Source organism: Denticeps clupeoides, chromosome 10, assembly GCF_900700375.1.
Source record: "Denticeps clupeoides chromosome 10, fDenClu1.1, whole genome shotgun sequence".
NCBI lineage: Eukaryota > Metazoa > Chordata > Actinopteri > Clupeiformes > Denticipitidae > Denticeps > Denticeps clupeoides.
Window position 1 is genome coordinate 4724376 of NC_041716.1, and position 27163 is coordinate 4751538.

At 47.8% G+C, this 27163-nt stretch overlaps 3 protein-coding genes across 9 annotated transcripts; 1 reads left to right on the top strand and 2 right to left on the bottom strand.

The window, feature by feature from the left end:
• The first annotated feature begins 62 nt into the window (after positions 1-62).
• Positions 63-12850, top strand: brpf3b (bromodomain and PHD finger containing, 3b). Of its 5 annotated transcripts, none has more exons than XM_028994960.1 (13): positions 63-647; positions 3032-4587; positions 6504-6660; positions 7596-7727; positions 7898-8026; positions 8636-8948; positions 9178-9441; positions 9611-10135; positions 10225-10306; positions 10406-10500; positions 10813-10907; positions 10995-11149; positions 11644-12850. In XM_028994960.1, exons 2-13 carry the CDS (start codon positions 3071-3073, stop codon positions 11825-11827), a joined length of 3648 nt encoding a protein of 1215 aa, XP_028850793.1. In that variant the 5' UTR covers positions 63-647; positions 3032-3070; the 3' UTR covers positions 11828-12850. The 5 variants fall into 5 exon arrangements, with proteins under 5 accessions (XP_028850793.1, XP_028850795.1, XP_028850794.1 ...); XM_028994962.1 differs by lacking the exon at positions 63-647 and adding an exon at positions 747-861; XM_028994961.1 differs by lacking the exon at positions 63-647 and adding an exon at positions 788-875.
• Positions 12851-13381: 531 nt separating this feature from the next.
• Positions 13382-21780, bottom strand: nr1h5 (nuclear receptor subfamily 1, group H, member 5). 2 transcript variants are annotated; one of them, XM_028994259.1, is made up of 11 exons: positions 21497-21780; positions 18272-18412; positions 16460-16813; positions 15425-15565; positions 15198-15340; positions 14955-15050; positions 14777-14876; positions 14517-14630; positions 13972-14043; positions 13787-13900; positions 13382-13695 (listed from the first exon to the last, which is right to left on the bottom strand). In XM_028994259.1, the coding sequence occupies exons 2-11, from the start codon at positions 18366-18368 to the stop codon at positions 13490-13492; spliced, it is 1437 nt and encodes a 478-aa protein (XP_028850092.1). In that variant the 5' UTR covers positions 18369-18412; positions 21497-21780; the 3' UTR covers positions 13382-13489. The 2 variants fall into 2 exon arrangements, with proteins under 2 accessions (XP_028850092.1, XP_028850091.1); XM_028994258.1 differs by having other exon boundaries at positions 15413-15565.
• A 1262-nt stretch (positions 21781-23042) lies between these two features.
• On the bottom strand, positions 23043-26579 carry slc66a1 (solute carrier family 66 member 1). 2 transcript variants are annotated; one of them, XM_028994251.1, is made up of 8 exons: positions 26376-26579; positions 25531-25708; positions 25326-25455; positions 25158-25245; positions 24929-25080; positions 24756-24848; positions 23929-24114; positions 23043-23830 (listed from the first exon to the last, which is right to left on the bottom strand). In XM_028994251.1, the coding sequence occupies exons 2-8, from the start codon at positions 25704-25706 to the stop codon at positions 23747-23749; spliced, it is 909 nt and encodes a 302-aa protein (XP_028850084.1). In that variant the 5' UTR covers positions 25707-25708; positions 26376-26579; the 3' UTR covers positions 23043-23746. The 2 variants fall into 2 exon arrangements, with proteins under 2 accessions (XP_028850084.1, XP_028850085.1); XM_028994252.1 differs by lacking the exon at positions 26376-26579 and adding an exon at positions 25787-25814.
• Positions 26580-27163: the final 584 nt, after the last annotated feature.

Below are 27163 nucleotides of genomic sequence, written 5' to 3' on the forward strand. Positions count from 1 at the left end.
AATCCCACGGCAGCGTTGCGCGCAGCGGCGGGGCGAAGTATAGCGGCGCGCCCCACCTTTCGCCACCGCGCGAACCGTGGCCATGGCCGCGGCGCGACCGTCCGACCGGCGGTCCCGTGTGCGGCGAGCGCCGCACTCGCCCCGCTCCCGCTCCCACTCCGCCGACTCCCTGTGAAAGGACCGGCGCGGACGGTACTCGAGTCGGCCCCGCTTCTCCCCTTCCGAAGGGGCGTGTTCTCGCTATCTTGACTGAAAGCCCCAGCTCTCCCTGCCCGCGCCAGCCGCCCAGCCAGCTAAGCCAGTGCGTTTGCGGCTAGCCCGTAGCACCATCCCCCCCTGACAGCGCGGTGCGATGTAAAATAATAATAATAATAGTAATAATAAAGAAGAACGCGCCTGCGAGCGGCTCGCCTGTCGGCCCCGGGGTTCATGTTTCCGCGGAGGGCGTTCTGCGAGAACACGCCATGGAGGACTGAGGCGCGGAGGACGCTCCGCCAGACTTCTTTACCGGCTCCTCGGGCACGGCGCGGCTGGGTAGCCGGCGCGAAAAGGCGCCGCCGAACTGCGGGGAGAAGGGGGAACTCGACGCGGTAACCGGCTCGCCTGCGGCCGGGCTTCGTGGAGGAGAAACTTCGGCTGACCAGCAGGTTAGCAACGTGCTAACTTTGCCCACAACTTACAATTAAGTTTTATTTGCTGGGTGTTTTTTTTTTTTAGCTCGTTAGCCGGCGGCTAACGCGGCGAAGGAATAGTCGGCCGGCGCGGCGCTCGCTCGGACTCCGCCGACGCCCCGCGAGTGGGTCGCTCTGCCGGGAGGTCGGAGGCCGTGGCCGGGAGCGCGGTGCACCGTGACGGGCTTTGGTCGGGAGGATGTTGTACGTGTTTGGGGGGGGTAGATTTTTTAGCTACCAGGCAAACGGCAAACATGGCTGACATGGCTTCGTTTTGGAAATGGGTCGCACGCAACCTAACAGCGTGGCGAGGCGAGACTTGGCCTCCCGCTGATTGGTCGGATTTGTTGTCCGTACGAGTGTGCCGAGCGTTGATTGGCTGGCGTGCGGTTGGGGCGTTAAAGATCAGAATAAACTCCACACGGACACGGAATGGTGAGCTGAAACGCGCTGTTTGTCGCCGGACTAATTGTCTGTCGCGGTATGTGATTTTAACAGGAGTGCTGTTGGGGTTTTATTTTACGCAGTTTCCTCGTTGCTAAAGTAGCAACAGAGGCGCCCTCTATATGAACTAACGTTAACATTAGTCCCGCCTCCTGTGGTAGCAAAATAAAAACAAGTTAAACTTTGCTCCGATTATGAGAAAATCATGGGTTTCTGTTTTGATACCTGAGCTGAACTACCTGTACACCATCAAAAGTCAAAAGATTGCTTCAAGTCAGATATAAATATACAGTACAGACCAAACGTTTGGACACACCTTCTCATTCAATGTGTTTTCTTTATTTTCATGACCATTTACGTTGGTAGATTCTCACTGAAGGCATCAAAACTATGAATGAACACACGTGGAGTTATGTACTTAACAAAAAGTGGAGACCTGACCTCCACAGTCACCAGTCCAGATGGTTTGGGGTGAGCTGGACCGCAGAGTGAAGGCAAAGGGTCCAACAAGTGCTAAACACCTCTGGGAACTCCTTCAAGACTGTTGGAGAAGCATTTCAGGTGACGACCTCTTGAAGCTCATCGAGAGAATGCCAAGAGTGTGCAAAGCAGTAATCAGAGCAAAGAAACTAGAATATAAAACATGTTTTCAGTTATTTCACCTTTTTTTCTGTTAAGTTCATAACTCCACATGTGTTCATTCATAGTTTTGATGCCTTCAGTGAGAATCTACCATGTAAAAGGTCATGAAAATAAAGAAAACACATTGAATGTGAAGGCGTTTCCAAACTTGTACTGTATACATATATATATATATATATATATATATATATAGAGAGAGAGAGAGAGAGAGAGAGAAGATTCATAGAACAAAATGCGTTTTGCGTTGCGAATTTGCGCCCGTGGTGTTCAAGGTCTTAGTTTCCTGCTGGATGTGGAGCATCGCGGCCCCGTTTACAGACGTGACCTCCTTCTCGTCGTCTCCTTCTCGATTTTGCCAAATGCGAGTGTTTCCTGAACACAGCTGGCTGGAACCCGGGCCCAACTTTGTATAACCGGTTTAACGTGTGAGCACTTCCGCGTGTGGACGCGAGCGCGCGGGGTGCGTTTAAAGGGACAGGGCGTATTTTTTTTTTACGCCGCGATGTAGTAACAGTGGTGTAACTACGTAAAGTTGTATCCATCGACTTTACATAAACACCATGCAGTGGATGGGGATATCGGTTTATTTTAGTAGCCTTTATATTGGTAACCTTATCGTGCTTTCTGGCTCTGCAGTTTTCATAGAGATTCTGTTCCTTGGCATTAAATCATCAAATGTCTTGTTTATTATTTTAAACTCAGTGGTGTGTATGTGTATGTGTGTGTGTGTGTGTGTGTGTGTGTGTGTGTGTGTGTGTGTGTGTGTGTGTATATATATATATATATAATGGTGGTAGTGGCGTAGTTCATAACACACTCGCCTATGAACCAGAAGACCCAGGTTCAAACCCCACTTACTACCATTGTGTCCCTGAGCAAGACACTTAACCCTGAGTGTCTCCAGGGGGGGACTGTCCCTGTAACTACTGATTGTAAGTCGCTCTGGATAAGGGCGTCTGATAAATGCTGTAAATGTGTGTGTGTGTGTGTGTGTGTATATAGAGAGAGAGATGTACTGCTATTTTAAGTCCTTTAATTTTTTATTTTTTTTAAAACTTTGTTTATTGGAATTAGAGCATGAGCAATAACAATATTCTCAAAAGGTTCAAGTCCTTTAATATAATCATTTGAAACAAGGTATTTGTGTTTAGTGTAAATTGTTATGCATTTTCTGTGAATCTTAATCAAACAGGTATAAGACGCACGCGTGGAACTAGTTTTTGCGTGCTCTCTGGACGTGTGGATAGTAATCTGGTCGTGTTTATTTCCTGTAGGTGGTGTTCAAGTCCCGGGGGCCGTGTGGTGTGGAGCCCATGAGAAAGCCACGCAGGAGGGCACACCCACCAGGGGGCTGCGGCGCCGGTAGTACCAATGCTGCCGATAAGGGCGCAGTGGCTCGCGGGTCAGGCCACCAACGACCCCCATCCCCATATAGCCTTAAGGTGTCACCGGCCAGAGAGACTCTGACCTACGCTCAGGCCCAGAAAATGGTGGAAGTGGACTTGGATGGGAGACTCCACCGCATCAACATTTTCGACCCCCTTACTGTAATCACAGAGGACGAAATGACTGCTCAGGACATTGCAGAGTGCAACAGTAACAAAGAGAACAGCGAGCAGCCCGCCGGGTGCGGAGTCACCAGTTCTGGACGCAAAACCACCGGGCACAAGGGCAGACGGAAAGACGCCAAGCATTCCTCGCCCACGTCACAGAGCAGTTGTAACACCTCGCAGCCACCGTCCAACGCCTCTCCCCATCATGGCAACTCCAGTCAGTTGCCCAAGCCCACCTTTCGAGTGGTGGATTCGTACCCTTCCACCGAGGCCGCCCCTCTCCCAGCCGCTTATTTCCGTTACATAGAGAAGTCCGCCGAGGACCTGGATGCCGAGGGCGAGTACGACATGGATGAGGAGGACCTGGCGTGGCTGGAGATGGTCAATGAGAAGCGAGCGTCTGAAGGACAGGCCTCGGTCTCAGCCAACACCTTCGAGCTGCTGATGGATCGCCTGGAGAAGGAGTCCTTCTTGGAGTCACGTAGCCATGGTACCTCCCAAAGCGGCATCGACGAGGACGCCTTCTGCTGCGTTTGTCTGGACGACGAGTGTCTCAACAGCAACGTCATCCTCTTCTGCGACATCTGTAACCTGGCCGTGCACCAGGAGTGCTACGGCGTCCCCTACATCCCCGAGGGACAGTGGCTCTGCCGCTGTTGCCTGCAGTCTCCGTCGCGACCCGTGGACTGTGTCCTGTGTCCCAACCGGGGCGGGGCCTTCAAGCAGACCAGCGATGGACGGTGGGCCCACGTGGTGTGCGCCATCTGGATCCCCGAGGTGTGCTTTGCCAACACGGTGTTCCTGGAGCCTGTGGAGGGCGTGGACAACATCCCACCGGCTCGCTGGAAGCTCACCTGCTACCTGTGTAAGCAGAAAGGCGGGGGGGCGTCCATCCAGTGCCACAAGGCCAACTGCTACACCGCCTTTCACGTCACGTGTGCCCAGCGCGCTGGCCTCTTCATGAAGATCGAGCCCGTCCGGGAGACCACAGTCAACGGCACCACCTTCTCCGTCAAGAAGACGGCCTTTTGCCAAGCCCACTCGCCACCCGGCCAAGAGGGCCAGGCGGGGTCAGACGAGGAGGAGGCGGGCGGGAGGGCCGCCCGCGGCCGCAGCGCGTACACGCGGTCGCCGAGCTTGGAGAAGCAGAAACGGGGCGGTAGGAAGGAGTCGAGTCGTCAGCAGCAGAAGAAGAAGAGAGGAAAGAAAAACCAGGAGCTGCCGTCACGCAAGGCGGTGACGCTGCTGGTCACAGTGTCACAGATTCCTACCCACAGGTCAGTAGCAACAGGTGTAGTAGCAACGTGTTAAATGCACGACGAAAAATTTCACAATATAGTGTGTGTGTGTGTGTGTGTGTGTGTGTATATATATATATATATATATACACATTTATATATTCATATATTAGAGGTGGGCATTTTTCTTAATCTAGATCTTGGAATTAATCTAGAGTAAGTAAAATTAATCTACATTAATCTAGATTAAAATGGCTCATTTGAATTCTGCCGAAGGCATTCAGAATATGTGTGCTACCCAAATAATGACTAAAAGTAAGTCTTTTGGTGGGCGCATTAGACCAGGGGCTCATCTCCTGTTTCCAAAATGCACCACAAACTGCTTGAGAAAGCTGTTCTACTATGATAATTGGTGATGAAAATAAATTATCCTCAATAAGATGTACTTGTGTTTACCAACTGTTTACTCAGTTAAATAGCTGCATCCATGTTACCACGTCACGTTTGATGTGGTAATTTCACAGTTCGAAGACTCATTCTCGCCCCCTACAGTGCAATTCGGCTAGGTATACATCCGCGCTAAAATATCAAGGTGAAAGTCATCATAGTGTAGTGGTTCTTCTTCTGTGTTGTGTAACTTTTTGATTTAGTTTCTTGAACCACAAATGATGAGCTGTGACACCCAAGAGATTTTCTGTGCAAAGTGTATTCTGTACAAAAAGCAAGGTCGCGTCAGAACATCACGTCTTTCTGCACCTCTCTCTACAATATACAGTATTAAAAGAACATAAAAAGATATTCACAAAATAACACACATGCAAAATATTCCTAATATGTACATAAATTAAAATGAAAGAAATAAGTTTTTGCACACAAACCCCACGCACCTCACACAGCTCACGCCATGTGTCCAAGAGACCTGAACCGGGTCTCAAAAACAAAATAAAAGTCTTTAGGAAATAAGAAACTAAAAGACACAAGAAAGAAGAAATATACTTATAAATCTAGTGAAACCATTGAACTCCGGCACAATAGCTTGCGTAGTATAGACCCAGCTCCCAACCCAACTTTGTGAACAGATTAACGGCGATATTTTTTTTTTATCGCCGAATAAGAGTCTCACGTTATCGGCCCACCACTTATATATATATATATATATAAAACTATATTGTGAAAACTTTGTCTATATATAGATATATATTAGATAGATAGATACTGTAGAATGTAATGTCTGTGTTTAAAACAGGTAGTAATTATGACAAAAAAATAATAGCGCTTTATGGTTTGTATGTTAATGCATTGTTTTGAGGGGCCAAATTCTAATTACTTGTAATCAGAAGGTTGCGGGTTCAAATCTTGATTCACCAAGGTACCAAAGAGGTCCCGTCCCCCCACCACCGCTCCCCCGGGCGCCTGTCATGGCTGCCCACTGCTCACTTAGGGTGATGATTAAATGCAGAGGACACAGTTTGTGTCACCGTGTGCTGTGCTGCAGTCTTCTCCAACGACGACCACTTTCACTTTCTATAACTGCAGAGTGGGCCATTTATATGGATACACCTTAATAAAATGGGAATGGTTGGTGATATTAACGTCCTGTTTGTGGCACATTAGTATATGTGAGGGGGCAAACTTTTCAAGATGGGTGGTGACCATAATGGCCATTTTGAAGTCGGCCATCTTGGATCCAACTTTTGTTTTTTCAATAGGAAGAGGGTCATGTGACACATCAGATTTATTGGTAATTTCACAAGAAAAACAACGGTGTGCTTTTGACTTAATTTTATTCTTTCATGAGCTATACAAGTTTCTGACCACTTATAAAATGTGTTCAATGTCATCAACCATTCCCATTTTATTAAGGTGTATCCATATAAATGGCCCACCCTGTATTTTAATAATGTGCAATTCTATTTCATGTTCTTATGTTTTGCTCTTGTCACGTTGTATCATAGGCTGAACAAACTCTGTAAAGGGGTTCTGATTCAGAGGAAGAACCAGTTCATGCAGAGGCTGCACAACTTCTGGTTGCTAAAGCGGCAGTCGCGCAACGGCGTGCCTCTCATTCGCCGGCTGCACTCGCACCTTCAGTCCCAGAGAAGCGCCGAGCAGGTGAGGGTCAGCGGGGCTTTAACAGGATTCATTAAGTGTACCGTAACACCCTCTTTAATGCAATTCATAAGGGTGTTAGTAGCAAACTAGTAACACACTCGCCTATAGACCAGAAGACCACAGGGAGTCACAAGTTCAAACCCCACTTACTACCAATGTGTCCCTGAGCAAGATTGTGTCCCTGAGCTTTCCCTGTCACTACTGATTCTAAGTCTTTTTAATAAATGCCATAAATGTTTAAAGGTCCCTGATTATGAACATTTTGTGAGATTATCTAACATTAATATGAATTCTGCTAGCCTGTCTATGGCCCTGTGGTGGCTAAAAATAGCGATAGGTGTAAAGAGCGCTTTGCTCATTCTGCTTCGCCGTTCAGAGAGCGGCAGACGGTCGGATCTGGAATTTGTCCCCGTATGATGTCATAAGAGGAAAGTTTACCTCCCCTTTCTCATGCTTGATCCGCCCAGAGAATTTCCCACCCCGCCCCTAAAACTGTCTTCACTGACTGTCATCCAAACATACAAAGCATTGCAGTCGCTTGGTGATTGGATATAAAATTGAGCACAAATGTTTTTTTTTGTTCTGTCACGCGAGACTCTGAAGAATCATTGGGTTAATTGAATTTTTTTTCTAGAAGAAAATACCGACACTACGTCCTCTCTGCGCCGAACATTGTTGTTTGTGAATGGCCGCTCAGCTTCTATAGGCGCTGCTAACCTCTTCGCCCCGCCTCTCTCCTCCTCATTAGCATTTAAAGCGGCAGACACAGAAATGGCACGTCCTGGGGAAATCTCATCCTGGGACTTGCTGAAAGTGGCTGTAATTCTGCACCTCTGTTGAACTTTTGGAAAGAGATACCGTATTCGGGGACCACTAACTTTTTTTTTCATACCAGGAGCCGTCTAATTAAAAACGGTTTGTCTGCAAATGTTCAGGCTGAACCAGACGAGAAGATCAGCGCTGTGAGAGAGGAGATGAGATACTGGCAGAAGCTGAGGCATGACCTGGAGAGAGCCAGGCTGCTGGTGGAGCTCATACGCAAGCGGGAGAAATTGAAGCGGGAACAGGTATAGCTGCCAACATTTTGGAAATAAGCAAATTTGTGTGTGTGTGAGAGATGTTTAGCCTACCTCACAGCATCACACTCGCGCGTGTCTACTGTCAACACCTCGTGTTTGGTGACACCAGCGCCTTGTGTGTCCTGCAACGTTTGAACGCGGCCGCTTCTCTCCTGCAGGTGAAGGTGCACCAAGCTGCGATGGAGCTGCAGCTGACCCCCGCCCTGGTGCTGCTGCGCACCACGCTGGAGCAGCTACAAGAGAAGGACGGCGCGCAGATCTTTACAGAGCCGGTCGACATTAAGGAGGTTAGTGGCTCTGATGATGATTAAGAGGATGGTCCGTTGCGTCCGAACGCTTCGTGCGGATTTACTTTTAGATTTTGCATTCCAACCGGTTGTTGATTTTAGGATTTCATGGAATCCTCATCATTGTCTGCTTTTCACATGTTACCAAAATGGACTGGATTTGTCATTATTATGCTTTAGGGGGCAGTGGTGGCCTAGTGGTTAAGGAAGCGGCCCCGTAATCAGAAGGTTGCAGGTTCGAATCCCAAGGTGCCACTGAGGTGCCACTGAGCAAAGCACCGTCCCCACACACTGCTCCCCCACACTGCTTCCCTGTCATGGCTGCCCACTGCTCACCAAGGGTGACTGTTAAATGCAGAGGACAAATTTCGTTGTGTCACCGTGTGCTGTGCTGCAATGTTTCACAATGACAATCACTTCACTTTCACTTTGTTGTTACTCTGTCTTCGGATAATGAAGGAATTAATTCATCTTTAAAATGTTTTTGTTTATTGATTTTTAAGGTCTTGTATAACCTGTATAGTGATTTCAATGATATCTGCTCCACAATTGTAAAAATATATCCATAAACCTGCTATTTACATATTTGTTTTCTCCGGGGGGTTTCAGGTCCCTGACTATTTGGATTTTATCTCTCACCCCATGGATTTCTCCACTATGCGTTCCAAACTGGAGGCCCACAAGTACCGCTCTCTGGATGACCTGGAGGCCGACTTTAACCTCATGATCAGCAACTGCCTGAGTTACAACTCCAAGGACACAGTCTTCCACCGAGCTGCCGTCCGCCTGCGAGCACTGGGGGGCGCCATCCTGCGGCAGGCCCACAGGCAGGCCCTGAGCGTAGGGCTGGACCTGGACACTGGGATGCACCTCCAGGAGTCGCCGCACAAGAATGACTTCTACCGCTGCACGTGGGACGATGGTGAGTGGTCCACGAAATAGATCACGCAGAAGCAACCAGATAGCAAGCCTTTTAGGGCCATGTTTGAAACAGGGGGCGGGATAGAATGAACCAGAAGATCCAGGTTCAAATCCCACTTACTGCCATTGTGTCCCTGAGCAAGACACTTGCTGCGGACTGTCCCTGTAACTACTGATTGTACGTTGCTCTGGATAAGGGTTATTGAATATGGTTATTTTCTCCACCCCAGTCGACACGCTCCTGGACCCGGAGAACCGCCTGCACATGTCTGTGGAGGACCAGCTGAAAGAGCTGCTGGACAAGCTGGACATGGTGACCACCATGCGCACCAGCGGCGCCCGGACCCGCCGCATCCGGCTGCTGCGCCGAGAGATCCACAATGTTCGCTTCAGACAGGGTCAGCGCCACCCACACCTTCCCAACGGAGACCTGAAAGAGGAGGACGAGGATGAAGAGGAGGACGGAGACGATGCCCTGTCTTCATCTGATAAAGGTAAGGGTCGTGACTGTGCAGGTCACACATGTTGAAGGTTTACACGATCTTTAATAATGGTAATAATAATCATAAGTCACAAAAAATGTAAATTACCAGTGAGCAGTTATTTCAGTTTTGACGTATAGCATTTGTCTCAAGATTTATTTGTCTTTTTAACCTATGATAGAGGATGCAAAGTCTACCCCCCCTCCGACGCTGGAGCCCTCAGGCCTGGCTCTGACCCCTCCACAGGGCGATGCCCCTCAGGATCCCCCCACTCTGCGGCCAATGACTGCAGATCCCAGGATCTCCAGCCGGATACCCAAGCGCATGAAGCTGGTCGCCGACAGTCAGGATGAAGGACCAACGCCGACCACCAAAAATTGTACCAAAGCAGAGGAGCCCACACACGCGCTTCATAAAGATGGCGGGGAAATGGTCAATGGCCTGTCGTCACCCGACACCCGCACTCCCCCGACCCCAACGACCGGGGTTGGCCGCCGGACTTCGATACTTTTCAAAAAGGCCAAAAATGGAGCCAAGCTACAGCGAGACAAAGACGGCCAACTACAAAATGGGGGCGGGGTTCCTGTCGGCACTGGCAACGCCACCGATATTCCCAAAGAAGCAAACTCGACACCTTCCACACCGACCAAGAACCCCACCCTGACCTCAGACAGGGAGAAGCCCCCCCACCTTTCCCTGGAGACTGGTGATTATCTATTTGTTTCTCCAGTAAAGTTGGGAAAATACTTACCACTTAATAACATACTGTTAATAAACCATTATTTATCGTTTCAGGCCTGACAAACGGATTCAAAAAGCACAATGACGGTGGCTCCGATTCAGAGTCCAGCTCGTCCCCGGTGATTCCCAAGGCACTGTAGGTTCTCCTCAAGCAGTTCTGGTCTATTCATGTGTGGTTTCCTTCTGCAGCACAGTAAAGTTAGTCCTTTTTTTAAATTATTTATACGTCCTGCAGCAGCTCACCGCCAAAAAGAAGCCGAGGGAAGCCAGCCCTATCCAAAGTTCCCTTTCTGGATACGGTTAACGGAGACTCGGACTACACTGACGCAGGTAAGAACGGTTTAGAAGAATAGGCCTTTAGTTCTGCATCTGGAGTGGTATTTTGGGACCACATTACAGGCTGTAATGGCTGCATTTTGTTATTCGTTACACATTACGTGTTTTATGTTGACGAGAATTCCAGGATTATTAGAATCCATTATTGTTAGAATGCTGTCTATTGTCAATGAAAGAAGGTTGTGCAGAACTTCTGGACATTACCTTCATTTGAACTGTCATATAGAATCACACAAACGGCAAGACATTCTGATTTATGGAGCCGCAGATGTTCTGTTGTGATGTTCAGCATCTTTCTCTCTGTAGGAAATAACATGCTTTCCTTTGAGAACGGCGCTGATCTGGAGCCTCTGGATTTGGTGTGGGCGAAGTGCCGTGGGTACCCCTCCTACCCTGCCCTGGTAAGGATTTTGGCCGCAGTGGCTGTGAGGTGAAGGAAGTGGTGCATTGTGGTTCATTTAGAAGCTAATGAACTCCTCTCCGTGTAGGTCATCGATCCAGACATGCCCCAGGAGGGGCTGCTCCATAACGGGGTGCCCATCCCCGTGCCTCCGGTCGACGTCCTCCGGCTGGGAGAGCAGCGGCAGGAGGAGATCGGGGAGAAGCTCTTTCTTGTGCTTTTCTTCGACAATAAGAGGACCTGGTAGGCCATTTCGGCATTCAGTTCCTCATCCCTAGAGTTTCCTGTGGTTAGCACACTCTAACAGACACTTCCCATGATGCAACGCTGAGACAAAGACACAAATTAGGGCAGGTCATGCAATACGCCGTTTTAGGTTTAAGCTAGGGCTGTTAATCACTCAGATTTTATTATGAATATTTAACATATTATGAATATTTAATGAATATTAAAATACAAAAATAATTTTGCTCACACTGTAGTATCGTGCGACGTGTGTGAAGAATTTAACCAGTTTAATTCATTAGCCACCCTCGTACAAATAGATACTCAGAATGATTCATTTTGTAGCTTTATCATATACAATAATTAGTTTTTCATGCAATCAGATATCCACATACTTACAATATACACATTTAATTTTTTATTTCTGAAATTGTATTGTTCTTGTAAGATTCATTTGATCGTGTCATATGCAGACCGGATTAAGCGTGAACCCCCACTCTGTGCTTCTGTAGGCAGTGGTTGCCGCGGGATAAGCTGACGCCACTGGGCGTGGACGACACGGCGGACAAACTGCGCATGATGGAGGGCAGGAAGACCAGCATCAGGAAGTCAGTTCAGGTGGCCTATGACCGAGCCATGATGCACCTGAGCCGCGTACAAGGAGAGCACGGCTTCATCACCTCCAAATACCTGTAGACGGACCCTGCTGGACTCCGCCTCTCAGGCCAAGTTGGCCGGGTTGCTGCGGAAAAGGGGAACGGGAGTGTGGGCTAGAGAGTCGGACATTACCACGTTCGCGTTATTCCTCGGTGCTGGGACAACAGGGACAGTCCGCTTCACAACGTTTCGCTTTCCATTCTGAAATGAAGAGTGTGAACCTTCTCAAGGCTCACTGGGTGTGGCCTGATTTTTTTTGTTTTTTGTTTTTTTTTTTTTTTCAATCAAATGCGTGCGGGCATATGAATGGATCACTGCCATTTTCTTACTATAGCTTTTTACTTTTTAAAATTTTACAAACCACTTTGTATATTGTAAAGACACTCACGTGTGTGTGTGTATATATATATATATATAAAAATATCAGTTTATATCATGCGATATCTAATTTATATACGGCCTAATTTCCAAGTCAGTTCAATCACTTACAGTGGCGTGATGAAATGAACCATGTACATAGGTGTAAAGATGTAGTAACTGGCGTCTTACAAAGTGTGTTTCGGATTGTTTTCATCGCTTTGTGTATGCAGATGCACAAATGTACAAGTTGTGTGTTGGTGCGATCCAGCGCACATAAGGTTGTGCAGCGCTGAATATATATTCTCATTTTTGATACAAAGATATGTAATTTATTTATGGAGCGATAAAGCAGAGAAATTAAATTATATATTGGTTGATTGAAAATTTTAAAGAAATCTCTTATTTAAGATGGACTATTAGAAGTAGGATGTAAAGACAAACCACTGAGGTGGGCTTTGTGAAGTAGTAACATTAAGACTAATGCTGTAGGGCGTCCATTGTGTTGCTCACATGCTATTTAGACAGACAGACCCTCTTTCCATGAAGCACAAAAACTTGAATTTATTGTAGAAAACATTAAAGTTGAGCTCGAGTGAGAGATTTTAAGCTTGTACAAACTGCAGATTTTACCTACTTGCCAAATAATCCGTTAAACAGTATTTTCTCATGATGGGGGAAATAAATGTTATATTGAAGACAAAATATTTTCCAGTTGTTCTTTCAACTGCATCATGCATTCATTCAGTTTGTCATGTAATTAATTAATTAGGATTCTTTTTTAATAGGGCTGTCAACTGGTTTAAAAAAATTAATAATTCATTGCTCATGAATATTAATTGTTAATTAGTTCGAGGGCCTTGGCTGCCATGTGTCTCCATTTGAATATAGTTTAATTGCAAGATGCCAAACATGTACGTCATTGATCAAACCCACACAGGAAGTAAAGCTGTGTTAATGGCATTTATTTATTTCACTGCGTTAAATGAGTCTTGCCGATTAATGTGCTCATTTTAACAGCCCTGCCTTTTCATGACTGATCGTAAGGAAATGATTCTGGTAAATGAAGACATCAGTGTTCCATGTCATGTAAAGAAGAAGCACCACAAGATGGAGCTGAATGATTGTGAAACGTCTGAGCACAATATTATATCAATAAGGTTGGTGTGCTGATATTTTTCAAATGATGCCACAATGTATAATATAGGTAAAATTTTATTATTCAGCGTGCATTAAGTCACCACAGTAAAATGTAGTAGGCCTTTATAAAATAAGCATAGTCCTCCGGAGGGAGAAGATGGGACTGGTGGATGCACTATGTTAGGAAGCGCCCAACTGAAGAGCTCATTGCTGCAGGTCCCATGGGTGCTGGCGCAGCAGGGTGAAGTGGTTGTGGCTCAGCGTCCGCAGCTCGGTCAGCCTGCCCAGCAGCCTGGCGAAGCGTCTCGGGTCGGAGGCGGCACGGCGCGTAGCGCAGAGCCGCGAGAGCAGCTCCAGCACGAGTTCCTGAAGGCCTTCCACGCAGCTCACTGCGTGCAGAGACGGCCTGTCTGCTCAGACAGGGAGGCCAAAGGTCAAGGAACAAAAATACACCACACAACTCGCTGCTACGGGGTTATTTTAGCGTCGGCAACTTTCCACCTGAACAGAGGACTGACGTAGCGGTGAGAAGAGCGTACTCGGCCTCCGTCACTTCTAAAGACGCCATGCTATGGAAGAAGTTCATTACCGGCCCGAGCATCTCCCCGCCCACGCCTGCTTGTGGAGAAGAGCATTTGACCAAATTTCGTTTTAATCACAGTTTTTGTGTAAATATATAACCCCACCTGAAGCATCTTTGGAGTCAGCGGTTTTGAACCAGTTGTGGCTGGAGATGCTGATGCTCGCTGGGTAGAGGGCTGAGAAATGAAATGTCCCTTTAACAAACAAATCTAGAAACCCATCAAACATAAAAACTATTGCACTTTCATTTTTTGGAGTTTGTCCTCTATGGTTCCTAATCCACCATTTTATCTGTCAAAGTTACCATGTACCATTTAGCATTGTCGTATTTTTCCATTTTCTACCTGTTGTCAGTTTCAATGAATTTTAATTCACATGTAATCAGTAGTTTAGGGAAGTACACAAGGAAAAAGTTAAGAATAAAAAGATAAATAACCATTTAATATATTTAGGCTAGGTTTCCTGGTTATGGATTAGGCCTGGTCCTAAACTAAAATAGAACTTCAATGAAGTTTCAAAAATGGTTTACTTGAACCATGGTCCACTGTAAACTATTAGAGTTTTCGAACATAATTAGCATGTGTAATGAGTGCATAAAATTTCTACTTCTGTGAATTAAAACGGATTTCTGGGTGTTCAAAACTGATACCTGAAGTAAATCCAGGATTCTCTATGAACTGCTGCGCTGACAGGAGGAACATGACCTCAACAGAGGCACTGGAGAGGAGGGTGTCCTGGTCCGAGCCGTCCAGGAGCTCAAAACCTGCAGTACAAAGCAGAGCGAGTCTCAGTAATTTATTTTAATTTAATTCAATCGGACTGAGGGTGTGCTGTCCAATCAGAAGAATCAATGAAAGCCCCAAATCACCATGATAAATGTAGGTAAACTGGGGGTGTGGTGAGGAATACCTGGTACACTCTTGGAAAACTGCAAAAGCCTCTGGGACTGAGGAGAAGCCAAGTCACCTGACCTCTCACCACCGTCCCCTACGTTCAGCCATTCAGATACCTGCAGGAAGTTCACAAGCACCTGAAATCAACCATCCCCTGCATGCAATAAGAGTCCAGCGGTCCAGGGTCGACCTACCCTGCACTGCAGGCTGTTCTGTCCCCGGTAGCGGCGATGGGCTTCCACTATTTGGTCCAGTGCACATTTCTGGTCTCCTGACAGCCCTGAATGAACCTTGGGAGAAAAAATGAAACGTTATCCCAGAAAAGTGCCCCCGCTCCCGTCAGCGGATAAGTCTGTCTCACTGTCTCCAAAATTGACAATTGACCAAAAGTTGAGAGGTAAAGAAATGGATATTTGGACAAGGGCTGGGAAGATTACCCATCCTGGCAGTTTGCTGGTGGAGCTGACCCTCCTGGCCTCTGAGTTTTCCTCCTCGTCCTTGACCCCCAAGGCCAGGTCCGCCTTGTTCTTGGCGCCTTTCCTCAAGCGCTTAGACTGGCACTGAACCTCCGTCAGGAGACCTGTTGGAGAGTCCCTCTGTGAATTCCCCTGAACTGGCACACAACGGACAAAATGCAACCAAACCAGTATACCAGGGACATTACACTCTGCCAGCATGCCGACGGCCCGGCACTTCCGCAGGCGGCAGTCCTGGCACTTCCTGCGCATGTACATGTCCATCTCACACGCCCCGCCACTCTTACACCGGTACACGGCTTTCTTGGTCACACTGCGCCTGAAGAAACCTGCACAAGGACACACCAAGAAAAAGCAGAACAGGTCATTAGCGCATGGTCTTTTCTTGTTGAAGTCTGTTAATCACAATTTCTTGAACCCGACGAAAATCCAAGGACGTTAAAGATGGGGAAAAAAGGGAACATTCTCGACTCCAAATCAGGGACATTTTCTTGCCGGTGTATTGGATCGAAAGGGAAGCCAGCGGTATAGCACACCTCTAGCGGGGCAGTGTTGGCCTAGCGGGGCAGTGGTGGCCTGCCGGTTAAGGAAGCGGCCCCGTAATCTGAGGTGCCACAGAGCAAAGTACCGTCCCCACACACTGCTCCCCGGCCGCTTGTCATGCCTGCCCACTGCTCCACAGGGGTGATGGTTAAAAGCAGAGGACACATTTCATTGTCAGCCCCGTGTGCTGTGCTGTTGTGCATCACAAGTGACAATCACTTCACTTTCACTAGTGGAAACTGCTCCTGTACCGATTCAGCTGCAGGCAACTGCATTATGGGATCTGTAGTTTGTGTGTCATCAGCTTTTCATATCGCCGGGCCAAGGATGTTTGACACCCCTGAAACAGCAATGTTCGCATGAGTTTTGCCATGCTTACAGTAGTCTAGTATTTCCCGATTAGGCTGTGATTGGAATACAGGACAGGGGAGCTGTCCCAAAAGGGATAAATCAAAATCACTCGTATTTTGGAATGTTCTGGATGCTTTTTTAGTTTTGTTTTGTTATACTTTATTAAACCCAAAGCAAATTGCCTCTCTGCACCCTGAGCATTGGGCATACATGACAGGCGCCCGGGGATTCGAACCGGCAACCTTCTGACTTCCTTAACCGCTTGGCCAGTTGAAATATCAGTAATAGAAAGCGGATGAGGCTGGAAATCCAGGTCCAACGTGTGTTACCTTTGCATCCCTCGCAGGTGAGTGCGTTGTAGTGGTATCCTGAAGCCTTGTCACCACACACCACACACAGCTCGTCCTGGCCTTTCACTCGAGCTCCTGGGCCCAGTCTGGCGCGCTTCATCAGGGGGAGGCTGCTCAGGGCGCCTCGGTCCTGGCCGTGGGTCTCCATCCTGGGCTCGCAGGGCAGCTCGGGGCACGGGGGGCTGTAGGCGAACGTCGGGTTACATGGTGGGGCGGTTGGAGTGCCGTACATGGAGAACTGCATGTTGACAGGGTTGTACTGCTGCTGGCTAAACGGCGGAGCCTGGAAGTCCGGCTCCTGGAAGGAGTAGCTCAGGGGCTCCACCAGGACATCTGCAGGGGGAACACAGGATTCAACACTGTTACACTGGATTCCGAGTCAAAGTTCGCGGGTGAGGAATGCGATCCACCGCGTCGCGTGATTCATGCTTTATTTAATGGTTATGATGGGGCCAGTGGGACATCATTTAAAAACGTCAGAGCAGGACCCTGTGAACTGAAAGTGACTCTGGGAACAGGATGCAGCTGAGAGGTTACAGTGCTCGGCATTTTATTTTCCTTGCAATCCGAGTTCATTTGTATTTTTTATTTATTTTTTAACAGTGGTGGTGGTGGAGGAAGTCGGGTTGTGGTCTCTGGGCGTCATGAGTCCAGAGCTGTCCACAGAGGGAACACATGTCACATCAGAGGCACATCTGCCTGGCAATGGAAGGTGTCATTCAAAGGCTTGTTTCCGACATCTAGCTCAGTGCACCCGGGAGGCCATTTTGGCTCAGATCTGTAAGGTATTTTAGCCACACATGTATGCAGCCTGTGCAAAATAAATAAGGCACATTAATGTAGGCTGTGCCCCTTCAAAAAAAATAATGTTGTCTTGTTATGATTCATCGGATTCAGATACCAGGTCCAAACGTGGCACAAACATGCTGAATCCAAACATCACAAAGTAATTAGAAACCTTATTAGATATGTCAAAAGTAACTCAAACTCGGCCCTGTCATGGTACACCCATCCATCATCTGTACACCCATCCATCACTGGTGTATGTCCATAATTTGCTATTTATTCCAGAATAACACCCCAATCCATAAGGATAACTATCATAGCAATAGTGAAAGTCTGGGAAGACCATCAACACAGGGGCGTCAGATACATCATGTTCACTGATCCATTTCTACTGCAATCCATCTCTACCTCTCCCCCGCTATCTCGATCTCACACAGATGTTTCCCCTCGGGGTGCAGCTGCAGCAGAACAGTGTGGGGTGACAGACGCCGTGTTAACGTCTGTTTGTAAATGTCTGCAGCACCGTGTAAACACTTCTGCAGGCAAACAGCATCACTTCAGGTCGAGCACAACAGTGGCCTTCATTCAGACAGATGAATGGATGGAATTTGTATTTGGATGGATGGCTGGGTGGATGGATCAACAGACAAATTTTGGATTTTGTTATTTGGGTGGATTATTGAATGGATGGATGGATGGATGGATTGAGTATGCTTTTGATGGATGGAAGGATAATTGGATGGATTGAGCATGCATTTGGTGGATGGATTACTAGATTAATGGATGTATGGATGATGTATGGATCGGTGGATGATTGGATGGATTGAGCATGCATTTGGTGGATGGATTACTAGATTAATGGATGTATGGATGATGTATGGATCGGTGGATGATTGGATGGATTGAAAATGCATTTGGTGGATGGATGGATGGATGGATGGATGGATGGATGGATGGACTGAGTATGCATTAGGGCGGATGGAAGAGATAGGATTTATTTCTCACCATAGAACTGCAAAGGCTCTGGGATGGTGTACCCATCAGAGGAAGACAGATAGCCACTGGCTGACATGGCCATCTCCGCTTCCGTCCACTCTCTCATCGGAACAGCTGGAGAACAAACTCTGAGTGAAGCTGTCTGGATCTCTAAAGGGACAAGAAGGGTGTAATATTAATTCCACACAAACCTATATTAGGATCACAGTGGACCCAGCAGAACTGTGCAATTGTGTCCTCTGGGAGAGAAATATCAGAAGAGAGAGACAGTGAGTGTGAGAATTAGACAGACAAGCGACCCTTGTCCAAACAGCTGTTCTGGTTGGACTCTATAAAGAAACAGCGTGTCCCTAATGTTCTCTGCAGGTTTGGCCTGCAACTAGTTTCATTTAAGATCTTACTGGGGGAGACCAGATAATTTTGCCCCATACCTCATCCTCAATCTAAAGCTATGTTGAGGAACTTCTGAGGAACAGGAGGGACCTCTGAGCTAGTTTTCGTTCCAGTGGGTCCACTCAGCTGTCTGCCCCATGGGAGCTGCTGGGACAGCCGGCTCATCTTTGGGGAGTGTTTACTCTGACTTTGTTTGCCACTGCAGTGTTTGTCCTGCAGTTAATATTTTACGCTGGGAAGATTTAGGATTTTGGAGGATCACCTCCCAGCCACCAGGAAACAGACTGGGTCGGGTCTATGGAGCACAACCTTTCACTATAAAACATTTTGGATCAACTCAGCTTGAAACTGCGAGGGTTCTTTCCAAGAACATTTCTCAGGAAATCGGGAGGCCTTTAACATCATAGCATCTACACAAATAACATCTACACAAAGATTTAGAGAACAAATTCAGCTGAATCATGGTCTCCAAGGTACACAAGATTCCAGATGTGTCACAGTGAGCAAATTATGAAATATACAGTCTTGAAGGACTTTTTTTTTTTTTAATCAATAAAACCATCCCCTACATAGACCAGCCATAACATTATGACAGGAGAAGTGGCACCTGGCAGTGGGTGGTAGTAGCATAGTGGGTAACACATGAATAAGACCCCACTTACTACCACTGTGTCCCTGAGAAAGACACATAACCCCGAGTGTCTCCAGGGGGGACTGTCCCTGTAAGTCACTCTGGATAAGAGTGTCTGATAAAGGCCATAAATGTTAAATGTTGATGGAACAATTCAACAGCAAGTGAACATTTTGACCTTTAAGTTGATGATGAACTGGACCACAGAGCAGTGATATGATGAACCACATTTTCTCTTACATCATGTCGATGGTCAGTGGGTGTCTGCTGCTTAGCTGGGGAAGGCATGGCATCAGGATGCATTATAGGAAGAAGGCAAGCTGGTCGAGGGGGGGCTGATGCTTTGTTGGGAAACCTCTGTTCGTGTGGGGGTTACTTTCACCACCTACCAAAAATGCTTAGTGTTTAAGTACGCCCCAGGATTCCCTGATGGCGACGCCCTATTCAAGCAGGATAATGTCCTTTGCCACCAGGCGAGAAAATTATTTAAGGAACTTGAACACCAAATTCTCCGGACCTCAATCCAGTTGAGCATCTGAAGTATGTGCTGGGTGTCCGATCCATGGTGGCACTAATCTGCTACTAATGATTTGAGCTTCAGGAGTCTAGTGGAGTCCATGCCTGGACGGGTCAGGGCTGCTCAATGTGGTCATAATGTAACTGCTGTTGTATGAGCAGTGGTGGCCTAGCGGTTAATCAGAAGGTTGCCGGTTCGAATCCCGATCCGCCAAGGTGCCACTGAGGTGCCACTGAGCAAAGCACTGTCCCCACACACTTCTCCCCAGGCTCACTTAGGGAGACCGTGTGCTGCGCTGCTACGTATCACAAGTGGCAATCACTTCACTTTACTTACTGATCATCAGTACAGTAGCATTAGCCATATCCTGATATTAAGTGCAGTTGGTTTGGATGAGTTTACTCTAAACCCCTGGTGCGATTGCGGCACTCAATAACACCATAACGTGCCACCATAACTCACTGGATTTGCAGTCCGCTTTGAAACTGAGCTATATTTGCATTCCGACTCCCTAATACGGGGGGGGGGCTGTGTTTTTGTTGCTGGAGCGATCCATCACTTTTGGAGGGTCACGTCCTGAGACCCCTCTTTTGCTGGACTCGTGCTTCATTAAATCATCATGCTGAGAAACCGAGAAAGTGAAACACTGACCGCTGCCACTTGACATTGACCACTTCTGCCCGGTCTTCAAGAATTCCCAACATGATGCAATTTTGAACTCTGAGGTGCTATAAATATAGAAAACAAATCCACAGGACACATACAAATATACGCTGAAGAATACATTATCTTATTGCTACTGGAGCCCAATTAATTTGCGCAGCCCCCCACTTTTTATCAGAACTGGAACTGTCCATGTTTCTCACCCACAGACCACCCATCCATCCTCTTTATCCCGGCAGGATTCGTATGTTTGCCAGCGGCCTGGCGTAGGCCGCACCGTGTTTACAGATTCCAGCAGGAAGCAGGCCCTCAGATTAGAGTGGCCTTGTGGGCAGGCGGAGTGAGGGCTTCGGCGGGTAAAGTCCAAGCCCACCGCCGGGAGTCTTTATTACAGTAAAGCCACACAAGAAGCCTGAGCGCCAGCCTATCGTTGACCTGTCGCTGTATCTGTGACCCCTATTTATTACACCGGGTGAACATGAACCCCTGTTCTCTGTGTTCACTGTGCTTATAGTCAATTAGGTAGCAAGTGGCCCTAAAAAAAACATGAAGTCATTAAAACGGCCCCAGAAACCACAGATTTTCAGCATTCGGAACGACACGCGATGCATTATAATATCCAGAAACAATAAACAGTAAAGGCCCAGGCTAATTTATTTACAGTGACATCTAATTACACATGATGATCATGGTCATTAATACACACATTTTACAGAAACTGTCCTCTAAAGCTGGATTGTTACAGTAGGATTAAGTCAATTCGTGTATCAGTCAGTTCGGTGGTAAAACACACATAAAGGTCTTTATTAATAATTTCTACTGTTAATAGAAGCTCAATAAACTGTGCAGCCATGCTTTAGCCATATCAGGCTCCTCACATGAACAATCTTTCACTACAGGCAAACTAAAAAAAAAAAAAAAAAGCATGTATCACCCATATAATTGTTAATAGCTAAATATTGATTGCAGATATGAGAAGATAATTCGTTCGAATTGATCGTGAGTGGAGTAGAGATTGCTGAACACTCACCGCGAGCTGCCGTCTGCCGTGGCCACTCTGCCTATATCTTCTTGATTTTCCCCCCTCTTACATTTGTAATGTTGACTGCGGTCCAGCCTCTGACATTCTACACTTGCCAAACACACACACACACACACACACACACACACACACACACACTGAACAAACAGTTCTCCCTCAATCCACTCGAGCTTGTACGGGGTTTCTCACTAATAAACAACATTATCAGTGGAATTACGAATGAAAGACGACCAGAGGGTATGGGACACTAGAGGAACCACAAGGACATCAGACCAGTGGGAAGATGGGAAAAATATGATGAATAAGACATGTGAACGTTTTTAAAAGTGCTCAGTGGGCGACGTGGCTCTGGCAGGATGATCTGCTCATTAAAGGAGCCAGTGGGGGCATTTTGGGGTCCGGGGGGGGGCGTCGGAGGGCGCAGTAAGCGAGTGAGCGGGGCTCATTAGAACATTCCCAGCAGCGCAGTGTTTATAAACAGCCCCCGTCCGTCCCGGTGATGGATGGCCGCGGCCTATCACGGCCTCTTCCTGCCGCCACAAGCGGGGTTTCACAACAACTGCGACACACTCCTACTTCCTGGCTGTCACTTTAGAATTCGGACCCCCCCCAACCTCACACACACACACACATCAAGCGCATCCCCGTTGAACCCTTCCGTCCTTCACTGGGGGCCACTAAGACGTTCCCAGGGTCAGGGCCCGCGCTGCTTCTCCTAACAGGACACTACAGGCAACGGGGCTAATGAAGAGGAGGGAAAAAAAAGGCGCACGGCTCTGCTTTCTGTGACGCGGGAGAATGGATTGCAGGTCTCGGACCGAGGAGCACGTGAGGTGCAGCGATGGCGCCTCCGAGGCTGGGAAGCGGGCGTGCTGCGACCAATCAGTCTTCAAATTCCACGATGCTCCTCACAACTGCCAGGGAAAGTGGAATTCTAGCAAATATGATGAATGTGCATGTTCTTTTTCTGACTAGTTGGGCCTTATCAGGGCTGTTAGTTTTGTAACTCAAAATGAGAATTGCTGGTTCCTCTTGTAAGTCGCTTTGGATTAAAGCATCTGCCAAGTAAAGTAAAGAATTACACCTCGCACTGCACCTCGTATACTCTGAGCCTCCAGTACTGCTCGCCTGGTCACTCCATCTCTGAAGGTAAAAGGAAAACATTCATCTAGACTCTTCTCCGTCTTGGCCCCTCGGTGGTGGAATGAACTTCCCCTCGAGGTCAGAACAGCTCAGTCACTGAGCACCTTCACACGGCAGCTCAAGACCTTCCTCTTTAAAGAATATTTAAATTGTAATTTTCTTGTTGTCGAACTTGTGTACAGAATCTACAACAGAGTGAATAAAATAGATGTATTCATAGTTGGGGTCCTAGTGAACCGGAATTGATCTCTTCATCGATGGTAACTTAAGCACGTTGTAAGTCGCTCTGGATAAGGGCGTCTGCTAAATGTTGTAAATATAAATGTAAATGTAAATGTAAAGTAAAGTAAATGTGGTGAACGGGGGAAAGACCACGACCACAGTCATCAGGCACATGTACAGTTTTATTATTTTAAATAAAAATGTAGAATCGTATTTTAAACATGCTTCAGCAAAGAACACTGGCGGTTACACGCCTGTGAGTGATTTTTTTTTTTTATAAATGCACTTTTATTTTACATAACTTGAATTAAATGGCCCTTTTCGTCAGGTTTAAAACAGAACGTTCAGGAACCCTGTGGTTGCGTGACAGGACACGAGGCATCACAACCTGGTTAATGTAACTGAGAAAGAAGGTTTTAAAAAGTGTAATAAAAATACAGTACTGTGATTCACATTACTAGTGTCATTTAGTCTCCCAATGTCCCTTTACTAACATTTTACTTTTAAAAGCATATCCCCGATGTACAGACCACGCATTTTCTAAATTGTGGAACCAGCAGCACCCACAGAACTGTTTTCAACAAGTTGACCATCATAACCTGTTGGAAAATATCCCAGCCCCCATCCCGAAGCCCTCCATGCGGAAAATCCTGCTCCTCCAATCCAATCCAATCTAACAGGATCACAGTGAGCAGAACCAGGACCTGGAGAGCCACGATTTCGCACTGCAGACAGACTGAAAGGTTTGGTCGCTTCTCTAAATTCAAATTTTTCTTTAAATTGGTCATGATCAAGTGTTGAAGGAACGGGAAATGGAGTGCTCTGTCCTGCAGACTGAGGAGGGTCCAATCGTCCAAACAGCAGGCGGACGTCTCAGTTGCCCAGGAGAGCAGCGGTCTCATCGCTCTGTATGAGGTCTATGTGCTTCTTCCTGTACATCATGAACTGTACAGAGATCTGGGTGGGCAAATGGTGAAGGACAACATCAAAAAAAATAATCAATATAGAGGGTCATCAGTCATGTTACAGGAGGACATGGTCGGTGAGAAGGATACAATCAGGTCCAGGCTGAGGGTGCCAAGGCTACCAATGAGCCAGGGCAGATGGTGGACCACGTAGCTAGCTTCCCCCTGGCCGTAATCGGGGTTCTTCAGCAGCACGCTCAGCCCGTATGTAGTGTTGCCCAGGATCACCAGCGCAAAGAGGAAGAAGGACAGGCCTTCTGTAGACTTCCTCTTGTACTGGACGGAGAGGGAGAGGGAAATTCAAACTAAAACGAGCACATTCATTCCACGTGAGCTCTGTTCATGACAAACCACACAATCAAAGCACCTTACAGACAAATAAACTCGATAACTACAGCACTTGCAGAACATCACACCTGTTAACACAATATTTTTTATATTTTACATGTACTATATATTGGGGGGGGGGGGGGTGAGAATAGATTTAGCACACGATCATGTTAAGTAATAATGATTAACATTTACAGCAGTCATCAGACGCCCTTATTGGAGCAGTGGTGGCCTAGCGTTTAAGGAAGCGGCCCCATAATCTCAAAGCACCGTCCCCACACGGGTGATGGTTAAAGGCAGATGACACATTCCGCTGTGTAACCGTGTGCTGTGCTGTGCATCACAATCGTTTTATCTAGAGCGCCTTACAGTCAGTAGTGACAGTAGGGACAGTCCTCCTGGAGATGCTCAGGGATAAGTGGGGGTAGTAAGTGGGGTTTGAACCTGGGTCCTTGTGGTCCTCTGGTCCATAGGTGAGTGTGATACCCGCTAGGCTAGTGGCCTGGCGGTCCTATGCTGTGCTGTCTGTTGTATTTATGCTTATTTGATGGAAAAAGTGAATAAGCATCCGAGGCTTGTCAACCTACATTAGTGTACATCTGCGGCAGCCTGGAGCAGAGGTACAGCACCGAGGACACGGAGCCGATGGTGAAGCCGACGATCTCCTTGGTGGAAAAGGCCTGAGCAGCGCAGACACGCGTTTCCGTCCGTTAGTGTCAAGCGCGGAACCGATGGCGAAATCCCAAAACAAACCGTTCACCTGTATGGACGCCTCATCTACAGACAGCAGAGTTCGGCGGCCGGAGCCGGCGCGGGCGGCGTCCCCCCCAAGCTCCAGCCCCGGTGGCGTGACCAGGACAGCAGACGTTCCGAGCAGGTACAGAACGCCGAGCACGTTCAGCACAGACCTGTCTGGGGGCCCAACGGAGAAGCACTTCACACTCCACGCCGACACCCGAGTAAGAGAGGGAAGCGGGGCGGGGACTCACCGCTGCGCAGCTGGTTCCGGGCCTTGTAGTACGTGTACATTCCCAGCATCAGCAGGTCGGCCAGAACGTAGTACACCGCCGTGTATGTCTGCAAAAAGCACAACTCCATCACAACACCGACCGCGCCCTGACCCGGGCGGCGAAAGCAGCGCCCCGGCGGACCCTCACCTGCAGCGGGAGCTGGTCGGCCAGGAAGGAGCCCACCAGGTTGCAGGAGTCCCCGCCCAGCCACAGCAGGAGGAACCAGATGGACAGGGCCCGGTCCATGTTCCCGCTGCGACACGAGCTGTAGTACTGCCTGCAAGCAGCCAGACACAGATCCCGGATCAGAGCCACACGGACCCTGCTGGAGGGCCACCTCCTCTCTACTCACGGCATGGAGGACACCATGAAGCACACGATCGACAGCAGGCCCAGGACGACACTGGCCATGTCCCGGGCGTCCTGGGCGCACTCGCCGAGCCCGTTCCAAACCCACTCGGACCCGTTCGGGCACAAGGACGTGAAATTCCCGTCCGAAAACCGGGAGAGGGCGCCATCCGAGCTCATGTCTGCAACGTGGAAACACAAAAAAACTGCGTTTATTCGTGAACGTAAACGCGACGAAAGCCCTTTAAAAGAAGGTATACCCGTTCCAAACAACGCGTCGGAAGTGTGTTTACACGTCAACAGGGCAGCGCCGCCGCGATTGGTCCGTCTCTCCGCATACGTCACCGCGAGGGGCGTGGCTTATATTCCCTGTTTTTTTTTTTTTGCTTTTTTTTTTTTTAAAACAACTTCGGTGTTCGCTGTAGATGTTTATAACAAAACGCGAAAAAAGTCGCTTAATTAAAAAAAAAAAAAAAAGTAAAATCCAACGTAGGCTGTTAAGCCGTCGCGGTCATTTTCTGGGTTTAAGCAACTCGGCATCGTGCGGGGCTGCGAACACGAATAAACTCTTCATGGTGACAAACGGGACACATTCCTCCGCGTCATATAAAGATAACAAAAAAAAATCTACAATAATAATAATGACCCGATTAATTATAATCCCGGCGACGGCGGGGCAAAATGTCCTTTGGCGCGTCGGCCTCTCATTCCCTGAATTTCTTCACACGGAGCTGCGAAGTTCCGCCACTATTTAAAGTAAAAACGAACTCGACTTTTCCCTGGAAATTCCCGACGCACCTTATTGTTATTTAAGAGTTGGCAAAAAAAAAAAAAAGTCATACATTGTACCTTGTTGGATAAAATGTCCCCGCGAGTCCAAGTTCGCCGCCTGCTCCGCTGACCGGCTCACCTGACCGCGGCCGGCGACTCAGCAGAAAAACCCGGGCCGAGCTCGGGGCGGGACCGCGGGGTGAAAGGCCGCGCGAAGCCCGGCGCTCCCGCGGTTCTTTGGGGGAAATCGCGTTCGGCGGCTCAGACGGAGGCGGATCGCCGGTTTTTACATTTACAGCATTTATCAGACGCCCTTATCCAGAGCGACCTATAATCAGTAGTTACAGGGACAGTCCCCCCTGGAGTAAGTGTCTTGCTCAGGGACACAATGGTCTTCTGGTTCACAGGCGAGTGTGTTACCCACTAGGCTACTACCACCATCATTTGTTTTGGTGGCCCTTGGTGGTCCCCGCAGATCCCCCCTGAACTGTCTCTTTCTCACACACACACACACACACACACACACACACACACAGAGAGAGAGAAGCCACTCACCCGTGCGCCCGCAAGACAAAACTTCAGCAAAAACCTTCCCTGAATGCAAAATATTCAAACACGGCACCTTCCCCCGTGGCAAAAAAAAAAAAAAAACCAGAGGTGCACAACTCGTGCTAAAAGTAGTCGGAACTTAATGATGGAAATATTGTCCACGTTAATTCCGACTGATTATTCATACTTCGGATATTCAAGAGTTAGTTAAAATAACATCAGAGTACCAATGCTGGAATTTATAGGTCAACAGATGTTACAGAAGGTACTTCTATTAAAACCAGGAGGTTTAAGTGCCACATGAATTGGGCCCTGTA

Excerpts from the sequence above, each read along its gene's own strand:
- brpf3b (XM_028994958.1), top strand. Across the intron at positions 10,136-10,224 it reads CCACCTTTCCCTGGAGACTG|GCCTGACAAACGGATTCAAA; the intron begins GTGATTATCTAT and ends TTATCGTTTCAG. Across the intron at positions 10,501-10,812 it reads CTCGGACTACACTGACGCAG|GAAATAACATGCTTTCCTTT; the intron begins GTAAGAACGGTT and ends TTCTCTCTGTAG.
- nr1h5 (XM_028994258.1), bottom strand. The coding sequence starts at position 18,368 with ATGAGAGAGTGGACGGAAGCGGAGATGGCCATGTCAGCCAGTGGCTAT. Across the intron at positions 15,341-15,412 it reads GGCAGAGTGTAATGTCCCTG|GTCTCCTGACGGAGGTTCAG; the intron begins GTATACTGGTTT and ends ACTCTCCAACAG. Across the intron at positions 14,877-14,954 it reads AGAACAGCCTGCAGTGCAGG|GTATCTGAATGGCTGAACGT; the intron begins GTAGGTCGACCC and ends AACTTCCTGCAG.
- slc66a1 (XM_028994251.1), bottom strand. The coding sequence starts at position 25,706 with ATGAGCTCGGATGGCGCCCTCTCCCGGTTTTCGGACGGGAATTTCACG. Across the intron at positions 24,849-24,928 it reads TAGATGAGGCGTCCATACAG|GCCTTTTCCACCAAGGAGAT; the intron begins GTGAACGGTTTG and ends TGCGCTGCTCAG. Across the intron at positions 23,831-23,928 it reads CCCTCAGCCTGGACCTGATT|ATCTCTGTACAGTTCATGAT; the intron begins GTATCCTTCTCA and ends TTGCCCACCCAG.